The sequence below is a fragment of the Mycetomoellerius zeteki genome, unplaced genomic scaffold (genome assembly GCF_001594055.1).
Source record: "Mycetomoellerius zeteki isolate Tzet28-1 unplaced genomic scaffold, Tzet1.0 scaffold48, whole genome shotgun sequence".
Classification (NCBI taxonomy): Eukaryota; Metazoa; Arthropoda; class Insecta; order Hymenoptera; family Formicidae; genus Mycetomoellerius; species Mycetomoellerius zeteki.
This window is the reverse complement of record NW_017257479.1, coordinates 83332-99744: the sequence shown is the minus strand read 5'-3', so window position 1 is coordinate 99744 and position 16413 is coordinate 83332. Positions and strand designations below refer to the sequence as shown.

General features: G+C 33.2%; 5 protein-coding genes and 1 non-coding gene across 7 annotated transcripts; 2 read left to right on the top strand and 4 right to left on the bottom strand.

Moving 5' to 3' along the window:
- Positions 1-651: 651 nt before the first annotated feature.
- On the bottom strand, positions 652-2341 carry LOC108727272 (protein dimmed). The gene is made up of 3 exons (XM_018455325.1): positions 2007-2341; positions 1179-1398; positions 652-997 (listed from the first exon to the last, which is right to left on the bottom strand). Exons 2-3 carry the CDS (start codon positions 1383-1385, stop codon positions 680-682), a joined length of 525 nt encoding a protein of 174 aa, XP_018310827.1. The 5' UTR covers positions 1386-1398; positions 2007-2341; the 3' UTR covers positions 652-679.
- A 333-nt stretch (positions 2342-2674) lies between these two features.
- Dph1 (diphthamide biosynthesis 1) lies at positions 2675-5121 on the bottom strand. The gene is made up of 5 exons (XM_018455309.1): positions 4481-5121; positions 4114-4421; positions 3659-4042; positions 2910-3196; positions 2675-2795 (listed from the first exon to the last, which is right to left on the bottom strand). The coding sequence occupies exons 1-4, from the start codon at positions 4791-4793 to the stop codon at positions 2969-2971; spliced, it is 1233 nt and encodes a 410-aa protein (XP_018310811.1). The 5' UTR covers positions 4794-5121; the 3' UTR covers positions 2675-2795; positions 2910-2968.
- On the bottom strand, positions 5096-5167 carry TRNAQ-UUG (transfer RNA glutamine (anticodon UUG)). The gene has a single exon. It is a non-coding gene; the product is annotated as a tRNA-Gln (tRNA).
- A 334-nt stretch (positions 5168-5501) lies between these two features.
- On the top strand, positions 5502-8598 carry ais (DExD-box helicase 52). The gene is made up of 11 exons (XM_018455333.1): positions 5502-5726; positions 5809-6039; positions 6264-6449; positions 6563-6818; positions 6880-6952; positions 7031-7234; positions 7314-7404; positions 7485-7607; positions 7673-7823; positions 8209-8284; positions 8359-8598. The coding sequence occupies exons 1-11, from the start codon at positions 5640-5642 to the stop codon at positions 8555-8557; spliced, it is 1677 nt and encodes a 558-aa protein (XP_018310835.1). The 5' UTR covers positions 5502-5639; the 3' UTR covers positions 8558-8598.
- A 230-nt stretch (positions 8599-8828) lies between these two features.
- On the bottom strand, positions 8829-11548 carry hfw (leucine-rich repeat domain-containing protein hfw). 2 transcript variants are annotated; one of them, XM_018455340.1, is made up of 8 exons: positions 11054-11548; positions 10713-10974; positions 10319-10636; positions 10073-10242; positions 9814-9996; positions 9570-9728; positions 9377-9496; positions 8829-9289 (listed from the first exon to the last, which is right to left on the bottom strand). In XM_018455340.1, the coding sequence occupies exons 2-8, from the start codon at positions 10972-10974 to the stop codon at positions 9017-9019; spliced, it is 1485 nt and encodes a 494-aa protein (XP_018310842.1). In that variant the 5' UTR covers positions 11054-11548; the 3' UTR covers positions 8829-9016. The 2 variants fall into 2 exon arrangements, with proteins under 2 accessions (XP_018310842.1, XP_018310840.1); XM_018455338.1 differs by lacking the exon at positions 11054-11548 and having other exon boundaries at positions 10713-10980.
- A 1419-nt stretch (positions 11549-12967) lies between these two features.
- On the top strand, positions 12968-13968 carry LOC108727237 (putative nuclease HARBI1). Its single transcript, XM_018455282.1, has 3 exons — positions 12968-13077; positions 13172-13820; positions 13900-13968. Exons 1-3 carry the CDS (start codon positions 12968-12970, stop codon positions 13966-13968), a joined length of 828 nt encoding a protein of 275 aa, XP_018310784.1.
- Positions 13969-16413: the final 2445 nt, after the last annotated feature.

Genomic DNA, 16413 nt, shown 5'->3' with positions numbered 1-16413 from the left:
TATTCATCTGAATTTATATATTATAACACATATACTTTATATGTATAATAAATATATAATTATTTATTACAATTAGCCCATTTGTCATTGTGTATACCTTAGTAATATATATCACATAAACTTATAATAAAGGATAAAAATATAAAAAAGTATATAAACTTCTTGCAAAGTGATTTGTAACACAAATAAGTAATAAGATTTTATAGTTTTGTAACCCATTTGTTATTTGCAAAAACATATGAAAATTTATGCAATTTTTTAAATCTCTTAATCACATATACGAACGTTGATACATTAATATATAACATTTCTTTAAATAATTACTTCTTTACATTATTTATTATCGAAAACTAATATAATATAATGTTCTATATGAAATAAAATACTATAATTTACTATCAATATCTATAATATAATATTCTCTATTATATTTTCGTTTCTGCGATGAATACTATCTTTCTTTGGCACAAACAGTTAGTATTTTCTTAGATTTACTTATATCAGTCATAAGATACATTGTTAATTTTAATAAGACTTGCACAAATGTGTGTGTATACGGATGTTGGAGTTTTTTAAGGCGTAAATATATCCACGATTAAAGAAAGGAAGACCAGTCGAAATGCCATTGAAGAAATCTCAATTCGTCCTTCATCCTAATATCGTTTAGCGCCGTAACTTTTCAGAGGCCTGTAATATTATCTTGGTCTTTCTCCCACCGCGAATGTTTGTTTTGATAAAAATTTTGAGTCTCCGAACCGCAGGATCTGGAGGCAACAGGAATGTTTACGCAAACAGTAGTCGATTCCAATCGCTGTTCGTTGTTTGACGAATCTTGACGTTCAGAGCTGCTGCTTTGCTGATCCTCTGATCGCTCCTCGCTTCTCATAGCGCAGATTACGTCCGTAAGGGCCACTATATAATTTTTAGCCAGCGTCAATGTCTCCATTTTTGAGAGCCGCTTCTCTTTGGTAACATGCGGGATCACTTCGCGTAAGGACTATAAAAACAAATTCATTAAAATATCTTACAAAATGAAAACATTGCATATTGTATATATGATTAGAAAAAGATTTTGTTTTTAAATATCAGAAACAAATGTTTGTTTATTATATGTAATATGTAATATTCTATTAGTTTTTATATTTTAGATATAATGTATAACAGTAACTTATATGTACCTGGAACGCATCGTTCATACAGTGCATCCGCATACGCTCGCGTTCATTGCTTTCCAGCCTCCTGAGAGTTCTCTCCCATGCTGTATTTCCCTTGGTAGGTTTTGACAATCCCGAAGACTCCGTTTTTCTCGTCGTTCGTCGCAGGTTCTTACTTCTCTGTTTCGATTCTGTAGCCCAAGTATTCTCGTTTGTCACTTTAGACCGCATAGTATATTCCTTCCTTTTAATGAAGCAATAATTAAATTTTATCGGTTACGATTTTAAAATATTCCTCTTCTCATCTTTAAACCCTGGAGGAAAAGTTTTTACGAAAAAGTATAACATAGATTGAAACAAGATTTTAGAAATTCTTAGTTTTTCATAGATATTATTCGTAGTGGGATGTAGAGTGGCGTTGTTTTTTTTTAAACCAAGAAACCTTCGTCCTCCTCAAACAAATCTCATGCACACTCTACATTTCGCTACAAATATCTATGAAAAATTTTTTAAATCTCTAAGATCTTGTCTCAATCTACGCAGTTTTTCTGTCCCTACTGAAAAAAATCACGTATTAAAAAATTATATACTGATTTGGAATAATCTATTATTTTATTTACTTGTCTTAATTGCATGATTTCGTTGTGCGACTTTGTGACGTGATTTTTTTCAGTATGGCTACTTTTTCGTAAACATATTTTTCCGCCAAGGACACATCTTTCTATATCTATATATGTCTATATACTTTTTTATTTGTCTCAAATTGTAAGCAAAGAGAATTAGGATAAAAATATATTAACAAATTGAAGATATAGAATTGATGCTTGACATTTTCTGTGATTTACTTCTTACCAATACTGATGGTCAGATCGTTGACTGATCGATGTTAAATGTTTAATGACCTATAATCTTATTTTCACAATTCGTGCTGTATGTTTCATTGATTTAATACATTTTAACATCGAATAACTGTATGACAAGTAATGTCATAGATTTTCCAAAATTTCAAACCGTGGACTAAGCACCGCGTGTACTTGTTGAGCCACGCTGGAACAACGACTGACGTTGCGACGCCGGGGTGCGGCCGGTGCCGCCTTCCACCCCCGATATTTTATCATGTACTCTGTGCTCTTTTCTTTTATCTACATCAGTAATCTCATCATGTATTCGATGTATCATATGTTCATTGTTTTCTCCTCGTACACTATATTCTCTAATATAAAGTAACAAATATTTCGATATTTAAAGAAATACTTCCAATTGAGAATGCTTTGATTTGTATAAATTAATTATAACTTAGATATTTCACATCTATTTTTTCCATACAAATTTACACGATCTTGTCGAGGTGTTCTGTAAACAAATTGGAATAATCAATATTCCAACTAAATATGTTCAATTTACATTTAACGTTTGTTTTCAAATAATAAGAAGCAAGTGGAAAAAAACGAATACGAACAAGTGTTACGTCGCGCTTTGCACACCCTTTATATACGATATTCCAGTGTCTATGTGTGAGAGGGCTACAGGTGGGCGTATGACGTAATTCGCCCACGCGGACCCTCCTATCTACCCATTATCGCTCCGCTAGCAACAACTTAGGGATGACGGGGGTTTAATATAGACAGACTTCGAAGGCACCTGCTCGAATTTATATCAACATCTAATGAAAAACTTATTAAAAAAATAAACTGAGCAATTTATTAAAAGGCAAATTGAGCAATCATGTGTGATAGGATAAGGAGAAATATTTACATTTAATTTAACAGGTTGACAATTTCATAACAAATTTGAATTGCATATTTACGACTCCTTTATTTATCCATTTTACATTTACCACAACAGGCATCGGTTTTTTCCAATTCAGATTCCTTGTGATTAGCGGTCCACGGTCCAAGGCTGATCGTAGCGTAGAAATCCATGGGATAAGGTCGATCCTTGTCGAACTCTGCCATTCTAAGAGCGACAGCGCCTTCGTAGGGTGTGAGAAATGGTTTCTCAAACGCGACACCCCAGTCAATGCTCAATCGTGGACACGCAATCTTGAATAAAATTTATTGATATAGTTTAACACAAGCCTGTCCAATTTGAGCTCCGGAGCCAAAACGCAGTCATCGATGCAAAAAAATTCAATGTAAAATTTCAGAAACTGTAAAGTAATGATAAACTCACTCAAATGTGTAGCAACACTTTACAAACCCCGAAATCTTATTGAATTTTTTTGCGTCGATGGCTTTGCATTTTGACTCTGGAGCTCAATTGGATAGGCCTGGTTTAACATAATACCTAAATTTTTTGAACTATATATTAACTCGATCAAATATTTTCTTCTAACTTTTTTTGAGAAGTTATCTATTTCCTCCAAATATATATTTTCCTATAATTTTTCATAAATTAAATACAATATAAAATAAATTAAATTACTAATAAAAATACTAGTAAAAAGAAGAGAAAGACGAGTAAATTTTTGAAAACTGATGTTTAAGTCTCATGAGAGATCGTACTTGTATGAAAGCATCAATATCTTTGAACATCTTGATTTTTTCCGGGAATATTTCCGATAGTAATATCACGACGTTTTCCTTTCCTAAAGCCTCAATTCTATTTTGCAGAGTTTTCAATACACGAGGACTGCCCTGTCTGCCTAGAGTGCTAAGCACTAAAGCATATTTGTCGGATTCGATAGCACGTTGTATCGCCTCGTGCCTGGTCTTCAACATTCTTTCATGATCATAAAACTCTTCGGTTAATTTCTTCGCATATGGATCATACTTGAACGCTCTCAGCTTAGGGTTAGCAATCATAACAGCTTCTAAATGAAAGCGACCGTCCCCTATGTACATCACTGCGTCAGCACAACGAACTTGTGGTGCTGTACATCCTAAAATCTTTAAAAGTCGTTGTCTATTTATCTATTGTATTGTATTAATATTTAAACATATTAAAGAATGTATTGTACTTCTCCGGGACTAAGTGGCTTGCTTTGTGGCACCGAGATTTCGTATCCTTCTTTTCTCAATTCCGCTGCTACCGCTTGTACTGTTGTAGCAAACTGTATTGTACTAACTAGTGCTATCTTTGTGGTAATTGGTAGAGTTACTTTCAAGCAGTCCACACAATGCGAAATATCAATTTTTATATTAACAAACACATAAAGTACTTTGATACCAGCAGTCTGATCTACTGGTATAAGACACGAGTGTCCATAATGGACCAGAAAGTCTGCATCCAATGCTCGTGTCGTATAATCATCTACACAGCAGGCTCCTACAATAAAATAATATTATAAAATACTGAAAGCATTGGATTTACTCATCCAATTATACCGTAAGTGACGTCGGCCATAATAACAGTTTCTGCTTCAGTAAAGTCTTCAATGATGTCAGCTATTGTTGTAGCATACATCAAAAGGCCCTCTGGCATTTGGAGAACTACTCGCTTTGCCTTGGCTTCTCTGATTCTCCATATCGTCTTGTGTATCTCAAAATTATAATTCGTAGGTAAAGCCGTTATGGCAGAATTCAGTAAAGGATCGTTCAAGAGTTCCTCGGGAATTTTACTGACTCTCGTGGGAGCTTTGAAAACTTTGCGAACAGGCTTCGCCTTGATGACTACCACGGAATCGCTCTGCTCAGCCATCTCTTCCAACTCGCTATTAATTGAATCCTCAAAAATGTTTTAACACGTGGTTTACATAAATATTATATTGCCTTTGTATTAGCAGCAACTATTCGCATCACGCAAATAAAAAGGAGATACAAGTTAGGTTAGGTCAGGGACAGAAATAAACATGGAATTATGAAACTGCATCTGGATGTTTTAACAGAACTTACTATACATACGAATTACACATTGCAGTACCGGTATGTTTCTCTTTATAAGCGAAAAATAAAAAAAATATTAATTATTAGAAAATTATTACAAAAAATAAAATTTCAATCAGGTCCCACCGAGATTTGAACTCGGATCGCTGGATTCAAAGTCCAGAGTGCTAACCATTACACCATGGGACCTTGTATGAAAGACGTCTTTTATATTATCACCTTTAAGTATAATGTATACAAAATACAATTGAAAAAAAGAACAATTTTTTACAAAAAAATAAATCAAATATGTTTAGTACCAGGATTCATTAGAAAAAAAAATCTTAAAAATTGCAGAATTAATAACATGCTCCCGCTCTCAATAAAAAATCAACCTTCAAAAATATATAAATTCTTTCGCCATCTTTCTTTCTTCATTATCGACTTATCTTTTTATCGATCGTTTTAGCTATGTTATTTTTTATCAATTTCAGAAGATGTCCCTTTTTCGCATTTCCTTCCTTACCTACATATTTTCTAACCTCAAATACCTCTGAAGTTTGATGCTAATATTTGAATACATACCAACCTTGCTTATTGTTCTTGATTGTTCCGCAAGTACGCGAGTTTACACGTGGTCCACGTGACTTAATTTTGCAAATAATTTCTGTATATTAACATTATGGATGCTCACGATCTTTTCAAAAAGCTTGCAGTCGGTGTTAAATTTGATACAAAACGCTTTCGAAAAGATGCAGAAAGATTTCAGGTAATCAATTATTCGATCCTTGAAGGATATGTTTTTCACGTGCTTGTTTATTTAATATCACGTTTATTTAATATTTTGTTAGATGGTGAGACCAAGTAAAAATGACATAAATAATACAGTTGAGAAAATAAAAGACGAAGTATTAGAGCCTACAGAAAGCAAAGCAAAAAGAAAATATAAAGATGAGAACGAAGATGTTGATGAAATAACATTGCTAGATGGACTATCGGTACCGAAAGATGGAAGTGTTCCGGTTAAGAAACGTAAAAAAGTCGCAACTGCTGATAAGATGTTAAAATTGGAACAAGAGAAGGTTTAGTATTTCTGTAGTGAAACTACAAATTACGGTTGTTACTTTTCATAACGAGAGAATTCAAATTTTCAGTGCTTCGAAGTTTCCAAACACTTTAAACTTCGAAGATTTGGAGTTAATTTTAGAAATTCCAATTCTTTCGAATCTTCGAAGTAACAACCCTAATGTAAATGTAAAAAAAATATTTTTTAACATATATATGTAAAATATCTTTAATTTTTCAGATAAACCATCTGAGAAACATGAATCGTATTTCAGTAACAGGTAGTCACATATCTAAATTAATATTAGAATTTAATGAATTAAAAACAAACTACCAAGTATCAGAAAATTTGTTAAATAATATGAAAAACAGTGGATACTTGTATCCAACACCAATACAGATGCAGGCAATGCCAATTATGTTAGAGGTAAGTAAATTTCTATGATAAAAGCTGTGTAAAAATTATTAAAATATTTTTATTTTTATTATTAAAATATTTTTAACAAGTATTGTTTTAACAAATTTTTTTTTCAATGACAGGGCAGACAGATACTGGCTTGTGCTCCGACAGGATCAGGGAAAACTGCAGCATTTTTGTTACCAATCATTCATAGTTTACGAGGACCACAAAAGAAAGGCTTTCGCGCTGTTATTCTAAATCCTACAAGAGAGTTAGCCAAACAGACTTGTAGAGAATGCTTGAAATTGAGTGACGGCTGTGACTTTAGAATTCACATAATTAGTAAAGTGAATCAGGCTCTTATCAAATATGGACCTTCAAGCTCGCAAAAGTTTGGTGAGTTAGTGTGAAAATTTTAATATAGAAATGATCTTATTAAAACTTATTTCTGTTCCAGATATTTTAATTACTACACCAAAGCGATTAGTGTTTCTCTTAAATCAAGATCCTCCAGCCATTTCATTAAATAAGTATGTTTTTCACAATTATAGTATATATCAATTAAAATCACACTTAAGCACGATAATATTCTTATTCTGTTTTTATAGTGTTGAATGGTTGATTGTGGACGAAGCCGATAAACTTTTCGAGGAAGGAATACGTGGTTTTAGAGAACAATTAGAAGAGATTACAAAGGCTTGCATTAGTACAAATTTACGTCGCGGTATGTTCAGTGCGACAAATACTCCAGCCGTGTCAAAATGGTGCCGTCGTAACATGAAAGGTCTTATAACAGTAACAGTTGGACAAAGGTATGTGTTTGTTGTGTCTTGATAAATTTTATAATAACTATGAAAATTATTAATTAATTATGTTTCCTTTTTATTATAGAAATGCAGCTGCAGATTTAGTAGATCAAAACCTCCTTTTTGTTGGTAGTGAAAGAGGTAAATTAGTGGAATTCAGAAACATTATTCAAAAGGTAGGATAATTTATTTGGAATATTTTATTATTTTTTTTTTAATATTGCGATTGTAAACACGTTTCTAATTATTAATAAAGGGTATATCACCACCGGTCTTAGTATTTGTACAAAGTAAAGAGAGGGCTCAAGAACTTTTTAATGAGCTTCTATACGACGGAATTAATGTGGATGTTATTCACGCTGACAGAACAATGACACAGGTATGGTGAAAAAAAATATCTCGCGCAACCTATCTAATTGTACATTAATCATTATATTCTTCTAGCGAGACAATACTGTGCGTTGCTTTAGAGAGGGAAAGATTTGGGTTTTGATCTGCACAGAATTAATGGGCAGAGGTATAGATTTTAAAGGCGTAAATCTCGTTATAAATTATGATTTTCCCCCGTCCGCCATCTCTTACATTCACAGAATAGGTATGTATTGATCTTATCAGTAAACCCTCAAAATAGAACTGTTCTATTCCTTTGACAACTGTTTCTAGCCATTCTTCTTTTCCTTCTTTCTTATTGTTAAAATACGCTCAGCTAGAAATAGTAGCCTTTCTTCTCTTTCGGTATTGTGTAATAACTATTGTATGTTGTTGCTAACAATAGAAAAAGATCATGCTCTCGTATAGAATGGAGATATATATAACATGATGATGTAAAGAATGGACATTACCATCCATTAAGATATTATCTCGCCATTATATTTATACTATAATATTTTCATATATTCCAAGAGTACGTTCAAAGAAACAGGGTGACACTGATCTGTTAAGCTATTTCTTACTTAAACATCTTACGTTTTCCGAAACAGGTCGTACCGGTCGTGCCGGTCACAAGGGAAAGGCAATAACGTTTTTCACTCAACAGGATACGGTGAATTTACGGAGGTGCATATTGATTTTTCTTTCATATACGTATATATGTTTCAATAAATAATATAAAACATTCTCTCGTTTCTTAGTATTGCGGCGGTTTTACGAGCCTCTGGATGTGACGTACCGGATTACATGTTAGCCATGAAGAAGCACAGTAAGAAAGAACGACGTAAGCTCGAGCGTACGGCACCCACTCGTGGAAAAATATTAACCGTACCTACGTATAAACGACGTAAACGGAAGTCATGCGTCGAAAAGAAGTCAGAGTCAGAGAAGGAAATGTAAGTGTAAATATGATATTCATTTTTAAAATGTGAAATAAGTGTAATAGGATCTTTTTTGAAAGAAATTTTATAAAAAGTAAAATATTTTTTAAAAAGATCTGCATATAAAAGACTTCGAAATTATTTGTAAATAATTTATTGTATCAATACTTACATATAAAATTTATATATAAATCTATAATTGTTTATAAAATTATGTATAACACATTCCTATTAACAATCGTATAATACTTTAAACAATAATATGAATTTTATAAAATATTCGTCATGGACAAATGTACAGAAGATATGTACAGAGATTACTTTAAAGTTCTAGAAGAGCTAGAAAATATTGTCTAAGTGCTGGACATTTGAAATGTCCAGACGCATTACAAGGCACTTTTAATGTATCCTAACTGTATATTTTTATTGTACAGTTTCATTGCACGTTAGGAATTCTCATTATACCTACTTATACAGTCTATGTTTCAAACAACCAATCGCATGGCAATTTTGGCATTTTATTCGCTGGCCATGGAAGATATCCTGCCGTTTTGAACACCCAATAGTCATAAGACACTTTGGCAATCAAGCCTATTAAAAGTATCACCTCGGTAGCGATAATATAATATATATAGTCCGTCCAATCTCCCGGATACACACACATCTTCGATGGCTCTAAATCTACAACTTTTTCCTTTACATTTTCGCACATTACTTCATCGGAGTCCAATATCCGCGTTTGTAACCATGCCTAAAACGAAAAGTAAAAAAAGTTTCCTTTAATATTATATCTTATACTTATCTGTTTTTTTTTTTATAAACTAACGTTATATTGTACCTTTAAATGTTTAGCAGTATTACAATCACAATGCAACTTGTTGCCTCCTAATCTGACCAAATTTCTCGAACTCAAAAAGTTTTTATGATGTGCGCTTGGACTTAATATGTATGTTGGCAGCTAAACATATTATATGTAAGATATGTTAATGCATTGGATATCATCGAAGAATTAAGTATATTTCTTTACTTACTACTTTAATTTTATTGTACCGTAAACTCAAGATAGCATAATTATCCAGAAATTTGGAACCTTCCAATTTATTTATCGAGGAGATATTATTATAATCCGCATAAAACTCTCGTAGATCCTCGTAACATGGATTAGTACTGAGATCATCTAGAACTGTAATCTAAAAGAAAAATTCAGAGAAAATTTGCATTATAAAGTTCATACGCGATAAATAACATAAAACCTTATCTAACAGTCGCGCGTACATTATTATAGGAAATATTCAGGGCTATAGTGTTTTGCGGCAATTTTTCGGGTAGCTCCATCAACTGCATTCCACTGCAATCTACACTTACAGCGTGTGTAGGTGGTTTACCTTCGATAATGTCTAGTCTTCTAATATCACAATGACATTGCCAGGCATCACCTTTCGGACATTCTGTTTGCAACTAAAAGTCAAGATTAATTCTAATTGCATCTTGTATATAAAATTTCACACGAGATGTTATATTTATTAAAACATACCAAACTGAGATAAAGAACCTGCGAAAGAGGAACTTGTTCAGTGGTGTTAAACCAATGCCACGTTGCCATGGAGGAACACACTGTCTCGTTCTCGCGATTAAATGTGATTTGCTTTTCGCCAGTTTTATTGATATAATGATATACATCGTGACATGAAAGTTTATTTGTTCCTATAGAAAAAGAGTGATACGTTAATAAGTATATGTTTAATTAAGATAACAGTATTGAACAGCAGAGCTTGTTTACCAGAGATGTCTAACCAGAATTCTCGGCCATTCATCGTATTTAAAGCTGGAAGGTAAGTGAGTTTATTATAAGACAGATCCAACGTAGTGAGTTGCGCCAAACGCGTCAGCGAATTATTCTCTACCTCGCGTAACTCATTATTCGAGAGATTCAAACATTGTATAGGCGTCATCATGAGAAACTGCCCCAGCAGTCGATTAATCTTGCCATCGGTTATGGCCAGAGATTTCAGCATCCTCCAACGAACTTCAGTTACATTAAATACATCCAACGTCGCGTTACGTATGTGAACATAACTTATGTTTGAATGTTGAAATCCTAAGACACAGTAGTGAAAATACTTGAGTATATGTACTATTGGATAAATTAAAAGTTCTTGCATTACAATTCTCACCTATGCAAGAGAGACCATCTTCTAGGCTTTGTTGATCTGTATTACAGCAAAGCGCAGCATTGCCCTCAGGTACATTTGCAAGAGTGATCCTCTTACAGAGACATTTTGAATCCGAGGTCGGACAGTCTATCGGGTATCTGTAAAAACACTGTTCTGGAAGAGAATTTGAGACTCCACTTGCACTCGACGTCTGCTGATCCTCCTCTGTACGTGCACTGGCTACTCCAGCGTAAAGGCAAATTACTAAGGCTAGCCACTGCATCTGCATTCAACATAATTATATGTCATGCATAATTTTTTACAAAATATTTATACATCTAATCGAGAATGTAATAGATTACCTTTTTTCAATCTATTGCTGCAGTTAAATATCTATCCATGCAAGTGTTATTGTTTTGTTTGGTATTATACCTTGCAGTTCTGCCTGTAAAAAAGCGTTGTGTTTCGTGACTGCAATTAACGCGATGCAACAGCGTGTTTTTCCTGCTCCCGAGCTAATTCAATGAATATACTTGATTGCTCGCGGGCTTCGCTTTGCCGCGGCGGGTGGCACAAATGAATTAATCCTGATTAATCCGTTTAACCGCGACCAACACTTCGGGTCGCTCGGGTCGGCCTGTTGATGAATCGCGATTGCTCGGTCGAGGACTTGGCCTGACTTGGCCGCGTTCATTACACTCGTTTCACTCGCTCGACGTCGAACCGAGTACGTCAATTAAATGATAAAAAGAAAAAATACGTATGTCTGTCGTTATCAGTAGTTTACCGAATAATCGCGAAACATTATTATTATATATATCGTATTCTGTTTACAGTGTCATCAACAATAATACAAATTGTAATCGTCGTTGATCTACATTTTACGTTTTACAATTTCTTTAATTATTTTCAACTTTTGTTTTACAAAAATAGATTATATAAATTTAGAATATTCAATGACAAGACGATTTACATATATTTATCATTTAATTTGAGAAGACCATGGTGGTTCCAAAGATAATTAAAAAACTCTATTACCGAATGTACATAATTTTGATAACAACAATTTACGTCACTTTATCGAAAATTTTATATAATTATAATATACGGATTTCACGTTTTATAATTATTTTGATATTTTGTTGTGATATTACGTATAAAATTATTTTTATCCATTTAATTGTAACCTTAGCAGTCCGCGTCAATATCAACGGATGATAATCCTGATAATAAAATTTTTCTCAAAATTTTTCATATAATTTTTCAGAATTTCTATATAATTTTTCAAAATTTCTATGTAATTTTTCAAAATTTCTATATAATTTTTCAGAATTTCTACATAATTTTTCAGAATTTCTATATAATTTTGTTGAATTTATTTCAGTAATTTACACAGGTTTTAGGACGGAATCAGATTATGCATTGAAGATTGAGATTGAAGATTGAAAAATTCAAATTTGACCAACCGAAACAAAAGGAGCTAAAATTTCTTTGTCCTTATTGGTAAAATTTCAATCTTTAATCTTCAACCTCAATCTTCAATGCGTAGTCTGATTCCGGCCTTACAGTAGAGATAAGAATGTATGCTTTAAGCCCGTATCAGACTACTGACTCTGCAGGCCGACCCGACTACCAACTCTGACTGCCGATCAATAATGGACCAATCACAATAAGACTGATTCAATGTGATTGGTCCATTATTGGTCAATAGCCAGAGTTGGCAGTCAGGTCGGCTTGCAGAATCGGTGGCTACATTTACACCGTGCATTTAGGCCGCGGCTTATACAATAGATATCCTTGTTTATTTTGTAGGTTAAACAAAGACACTTATCGTATAAGTCGCGGATTAAGCGCACGGTGTAAACGTAGCCGGTAGTCTGATACGGGCTTTAAGCGTCGTTTATAAGGGGCCGTAACCGTAGAGGCCGTTACCGTAATCTGTAAAGGAGCGGTTTATAATAGCCAGTACCGATGTTACGGCCACGATATAATCACATAACTTTAAAGATCATTAGTCATATAAATAAATTTTAAATTTAATAAAAAGTATGGATTTGTCCGAAATAGCAATGTATGGAATGTTCTTATCAATTCTGGGGCTAGCATATACTGAATATGCAGACGCACCGTTAAATAAAAAAATCAGGAACAAACGCCGTTGGAGTGTACGTGATAATACACCAATAAATAAAAAAAGAAAAGATAAAGGACATTTTCATAATTTATTTAAAGACATGGCTACAGTGGATAATGAATAATTTATAAAGTATACAAGGATGTCACAGACCAATTTCTACATATTATTAGGACTTATACAAGACAAATTAAAAAAACACAGCATACGTGAGTCTATAAGTCCAGAGCATAGGCTGTTTATTACATTATTGTAAGTAAAATCTTTTAATTTTTATCATGTCTTATATATAACTATATATATTAATTTTAATGTAAATAATAATGTAGAACTTATATTATTGCAGCTATTTATCTCAAGGCTGCAGTATGCAGGTAGTTGCATGGTCCTTTTTAATCAGAAAAACTACTGTATCTATTATAGTCAAGGAAACTTGCAATATCATATGGGATGTTCTTAGTCCCGTATATTGTAAACAGCCAACAGTCGAAGAATGGAAAGAAAAGGCGAACGAATTTTACAGGAAATGGAATCTCCCAAACTGTTGTGGTGCAATCGATGGTAAACATATTACCATTCAAGCACCAAATAAATCAGGATCTGCCTTCTTTAATTATAAGAAAACATTCAGCATCGTTCTGATGGCTATTTGTGATGCCGATTACGTGTTTACACTTGTAGACATCGGAGCATATGGCTCACAAAGTGATGGTGCAGTATTTTCGGAGTCAGCCTTTGGACAAGGATTGGAATCCGGTAGGATAAAATTACCAGCAAGCACACCATTACCGAATACAGATATAAATTTTCCATACTACTTTGTTGGAGATGAGGCTTTTCCTCTAAAACCATACATTCTAAGACCTTATCCGGGAAGAAATTTAGATGAAAAAAAAAAAAAAATCTTCAATTATCGCCTATCAAGAGCAAGGAGGATAATAGAAAATTCATTTGGTATTTATCGAGGTGGAGAATTTTGCGAAATAATATCATTGGTGACATTCATAATATACAAATGATTACTGCTGCCGTAATATGTCTACATAATTTTTTTTGCGTATTTCCGAAAAAAAGGCCCAACAGCAAGAATATTGGCCTCCAAATTTTGCCGACACTATTGGAGATAATGGTCACATTACATGAGGATTGTTTCGAGATCAACACATTGATAATAGTTTTCAAAGGATAGGACGCATGGGTACGAATAACCCATCAAGATCTATGATTGCTTTACGTGATAATATGGCACATTATCTTTCGCACGAAGGGGCAGTTCTTTGGCAGTGGGTGCATATTTCAAGAGGATCCAGACCAGAGTGATATTGATAAAATATATTGATTAATTATTTATTATTGAAAAATTAAAACCGACTTTAATCTTCATATACAATACGTATAAGTGCCGAAATTGTTCGACCCATAAAATTAAATCGGCATCGTTTATTCTCATTTCTCTTCTTAAACTTTTTAGATTTAAATTATAAAAGATTTTAAAACTATTTCAAATAGGATTTTTCAACAGGTTAAAAGAAAAGTTCTTTTGCACTTGAATCCCTTGGTATTTTGCACTTTTCCATTCTTTTGTACTTTTTCCGTATTTTTCCGTGGCCGGTAAAGATAAAGTTGAGTCAACTTTTCGGTTACAGTCAAAATCAACAGATTTTTGCCGGCTATTATATTAATAAATGGTAATACGGGTTTCCTATCTTCCAACTTTTACGACACCGGCCTAAGTTAACGGTTACGGCCTATTATAAACGATGCTTTAGGCCCAGTTCTACAATTCATGGTTAACTCTTAACCGAGATTTAACTTATTCATTGTCTCTTTCTAATTTTAGAATTGAAAAGAGATGAGAAACAAATTGAACCTCGGTTAAGAGTTAATCGTGAGTTGTGAAACTGGCCCTCAGTTGGAGATCTCATAGACCTCGTACAATTCGCAACGGCCTTAAGCCTTTTTTTTTATGATTGTGAAACCAGTTACGTGGGTCAGACCAAAAGACAATTAAAGACAAGATTGCACGAACATGTCTCCGATATCAATAAGAAGTCAAAATCCCCAACAGTCATCACTTGTCATCGCATTGACCAGAATCATAATTTCGACTGGAATAATGTGGAAATATTAGACAGAGAAGCTGTTTAATAAGAGATTGATATCGGAGATGGTTCACATAAAACGACAAACGCATGGGCTAAATAAACAAAATGACACAGAATCCTTGCCAGAATCATACCTAAATATTATCCAATCTCTTTCCCCCTCCTAACAATGTCCTTGTCTCCTTCTTTATTATCTTTCCTATTTCCTTGTTTTCTTTTTGTCATAACGTCGCTTGACGTCGATTGAGTCAAAACGTTATATTCATGCGCATCATGGCTTAATAATTTTTATTATACATAACTTTTTTTAAATATATTTTTGTTAACTGAGTGTTCCTATCGTTGTCCACATTACATCATTGAGACAATATGAGATGGTAGAATGAGTTTTGATCTCTTCAATAGTTTTAAATATGGACTGCTTTTTATGAATATAACCAAATTCTCACTGGACAATATATTTTAACTAAATTTCTGATTATGTATGTAAGATGTTTTGTTATTGTACATTGAAAATGACCCGATCGGTGTCGAAACGTTTGATTATTGTATATATATACGTTTATTAAAGATCTTATATTGTAGTTGGCTCGTTTGCCCTTGTTTTATTTATTGACTTTTTTTTTAACTTCTCTTAATCAACAGATGGAGCCATTTTCGGTTTCCTAAACGCGAAAAATCGCGTATATGGGCGCAAGTGGAATCGAACACGGATCTACAGATCACGAGTCCATCGCACCGAGCAGCAAGCCACTCGACGAACCCTTCATGTTATCACCGACAAGATATTATTAAAGACCGACATCCTTATGGGAGTTCGCGTCCTTGTTAATATTGAAGCGATTAAGAGTAAAAAAACTAATAATATTGTACTAATTTTATGATTTATTAGTTTAGTAGACGTGTTTATCGGTGTACGTGCATTTCAAATTCAATAATATTCGATTTTTCTTTAAAATTGTGATTTCAGTGTTATCGTCAAAGTTCGATTATCAACAGAGATAATAACTGCAAAGAAAAAAATTGTAATTTTTCGGCAATATATAGGATATTATAGCTTTACAAATATGCATATTTATTTATAGAGCATTTATGTAATAAAATATCATGAATTTAATAATGTATTAGTCAAATATTTATGTTAATAATAGCAAATTTATATCAATTGTCGATAATGTCAGCGTTCTTCGATTACCTCCGGGCCCTTTTTATATCGCCGAAAATTTGCTCAGGGTTGACGGTCTTTAATAGTATCTCGTCGGTGATGTTACTTATGAAATATCGTCAGATTTCTTAAAGGGGGGGGATGCTGGAGAGCAGGACTGGGTAAAATGCCTTTCGAATTCCATTTAAAATACTAATTGTAAAATACTTTTAAAAAATGTATTTAAAATGCAAAATAGGTTTTTCGAATCCATTTTAAATGTAAAATGGATAAATAGGTATTTTAAATGGTTTTCGAATGCAAAAATGGTTTTTCTTG

Coding starts and splice junctions, on each gene's coding strand:
- LOC108727237 (XM_018455282.1), top strand. CDS start 12,968: ATGTCACAGACCAATTTCTACATATTATTAGGACTTATACAAGACAAA. Junction 13,078..13,171: donor AGGCTGTTTATTACATTATT/GTAAGTAAAATC, acceptor ATATTATTGCAG/CTATTTATCTCAAGGCTGCA. Junction 13,821..13,899: donor TTTGCGAAATAATATCATTG/GTGACATTCATA, acceptor TCCGAAAAAAAG/GCCCAACAGCAAGAATATTG.
- ais (XM_018455333.1), top strand. CDS start 5,640: ATGGATGCTCACGATCTTTTCAAAAAGCTTGCAGTCGGTGTTAAATTT. Junction 6,819..6,879: donor TTCAAGCTCGCAAAAGTTTG/GTGAGTTAGTGT, acceptor TTTCTGTTCCAG/ATATTTTAATTACTACACCA. Junction 8,285..8,358: donor GATACGGTGAATTTACGGAG/GTGCATATTGAT, acceptor CTCGTTTCTTAG/TATTGCGGCGGTTTTACGAG.
- Dph1 (XM_018455309.1), bottom strand. CDS start 4,793: ATGGCTGAGCAGAGCGATTCCGTGGTAGTCATCAAGGCGAAGCCTGTT. Junction 4,043..4,113: donor AGCCACTTAGTCCCGGAGAA/GTACAATACATT, acceptor CGACTTTTAAAG/ATTTTAGGATGTACAGCACC. Junction 3,197..3,658: donor ATATTGATGCTTTCATACAA/GTACGATCTCTC, acceptor ATTTTATTCAAG/ATTGCGTGTCCACGATTGAG.
- hfw (XM_018455338.1), bottom strand. CDS start 10,980: ATGCAGATGCAGTGGCTAGCCTTAGTAATTTGCCTTTACGCTGGAGTA. Junction 9,997..10,072: donor AGGTTCTTTATCTCAGTTTG/GTATGTTTTAAT, acceptor CTTGACTTTTAG/TTGCAAACAGAATGTCCGAA. Junction 9,729..9,813: donor TGAATATTTCCTATAATAAT/GTACGCGCGACT, acceptor TTTTTCTTTTAG/ATTACAGTTCTAGATGATCT.
- LOC108727272 (XM_018455325.1), bottom strand. CDS start 1,385: ATGCGGTCTAAAGTGACAAACGAGAATACTTGGGCTACAGAATCGAAA. Junction 998..1,178: donor GTATGAACGATGCGTTCCAG/GTACATATAAGT, acceptor TTGTTTTTATAG/TCCTTACGCGAAGTGATCCC.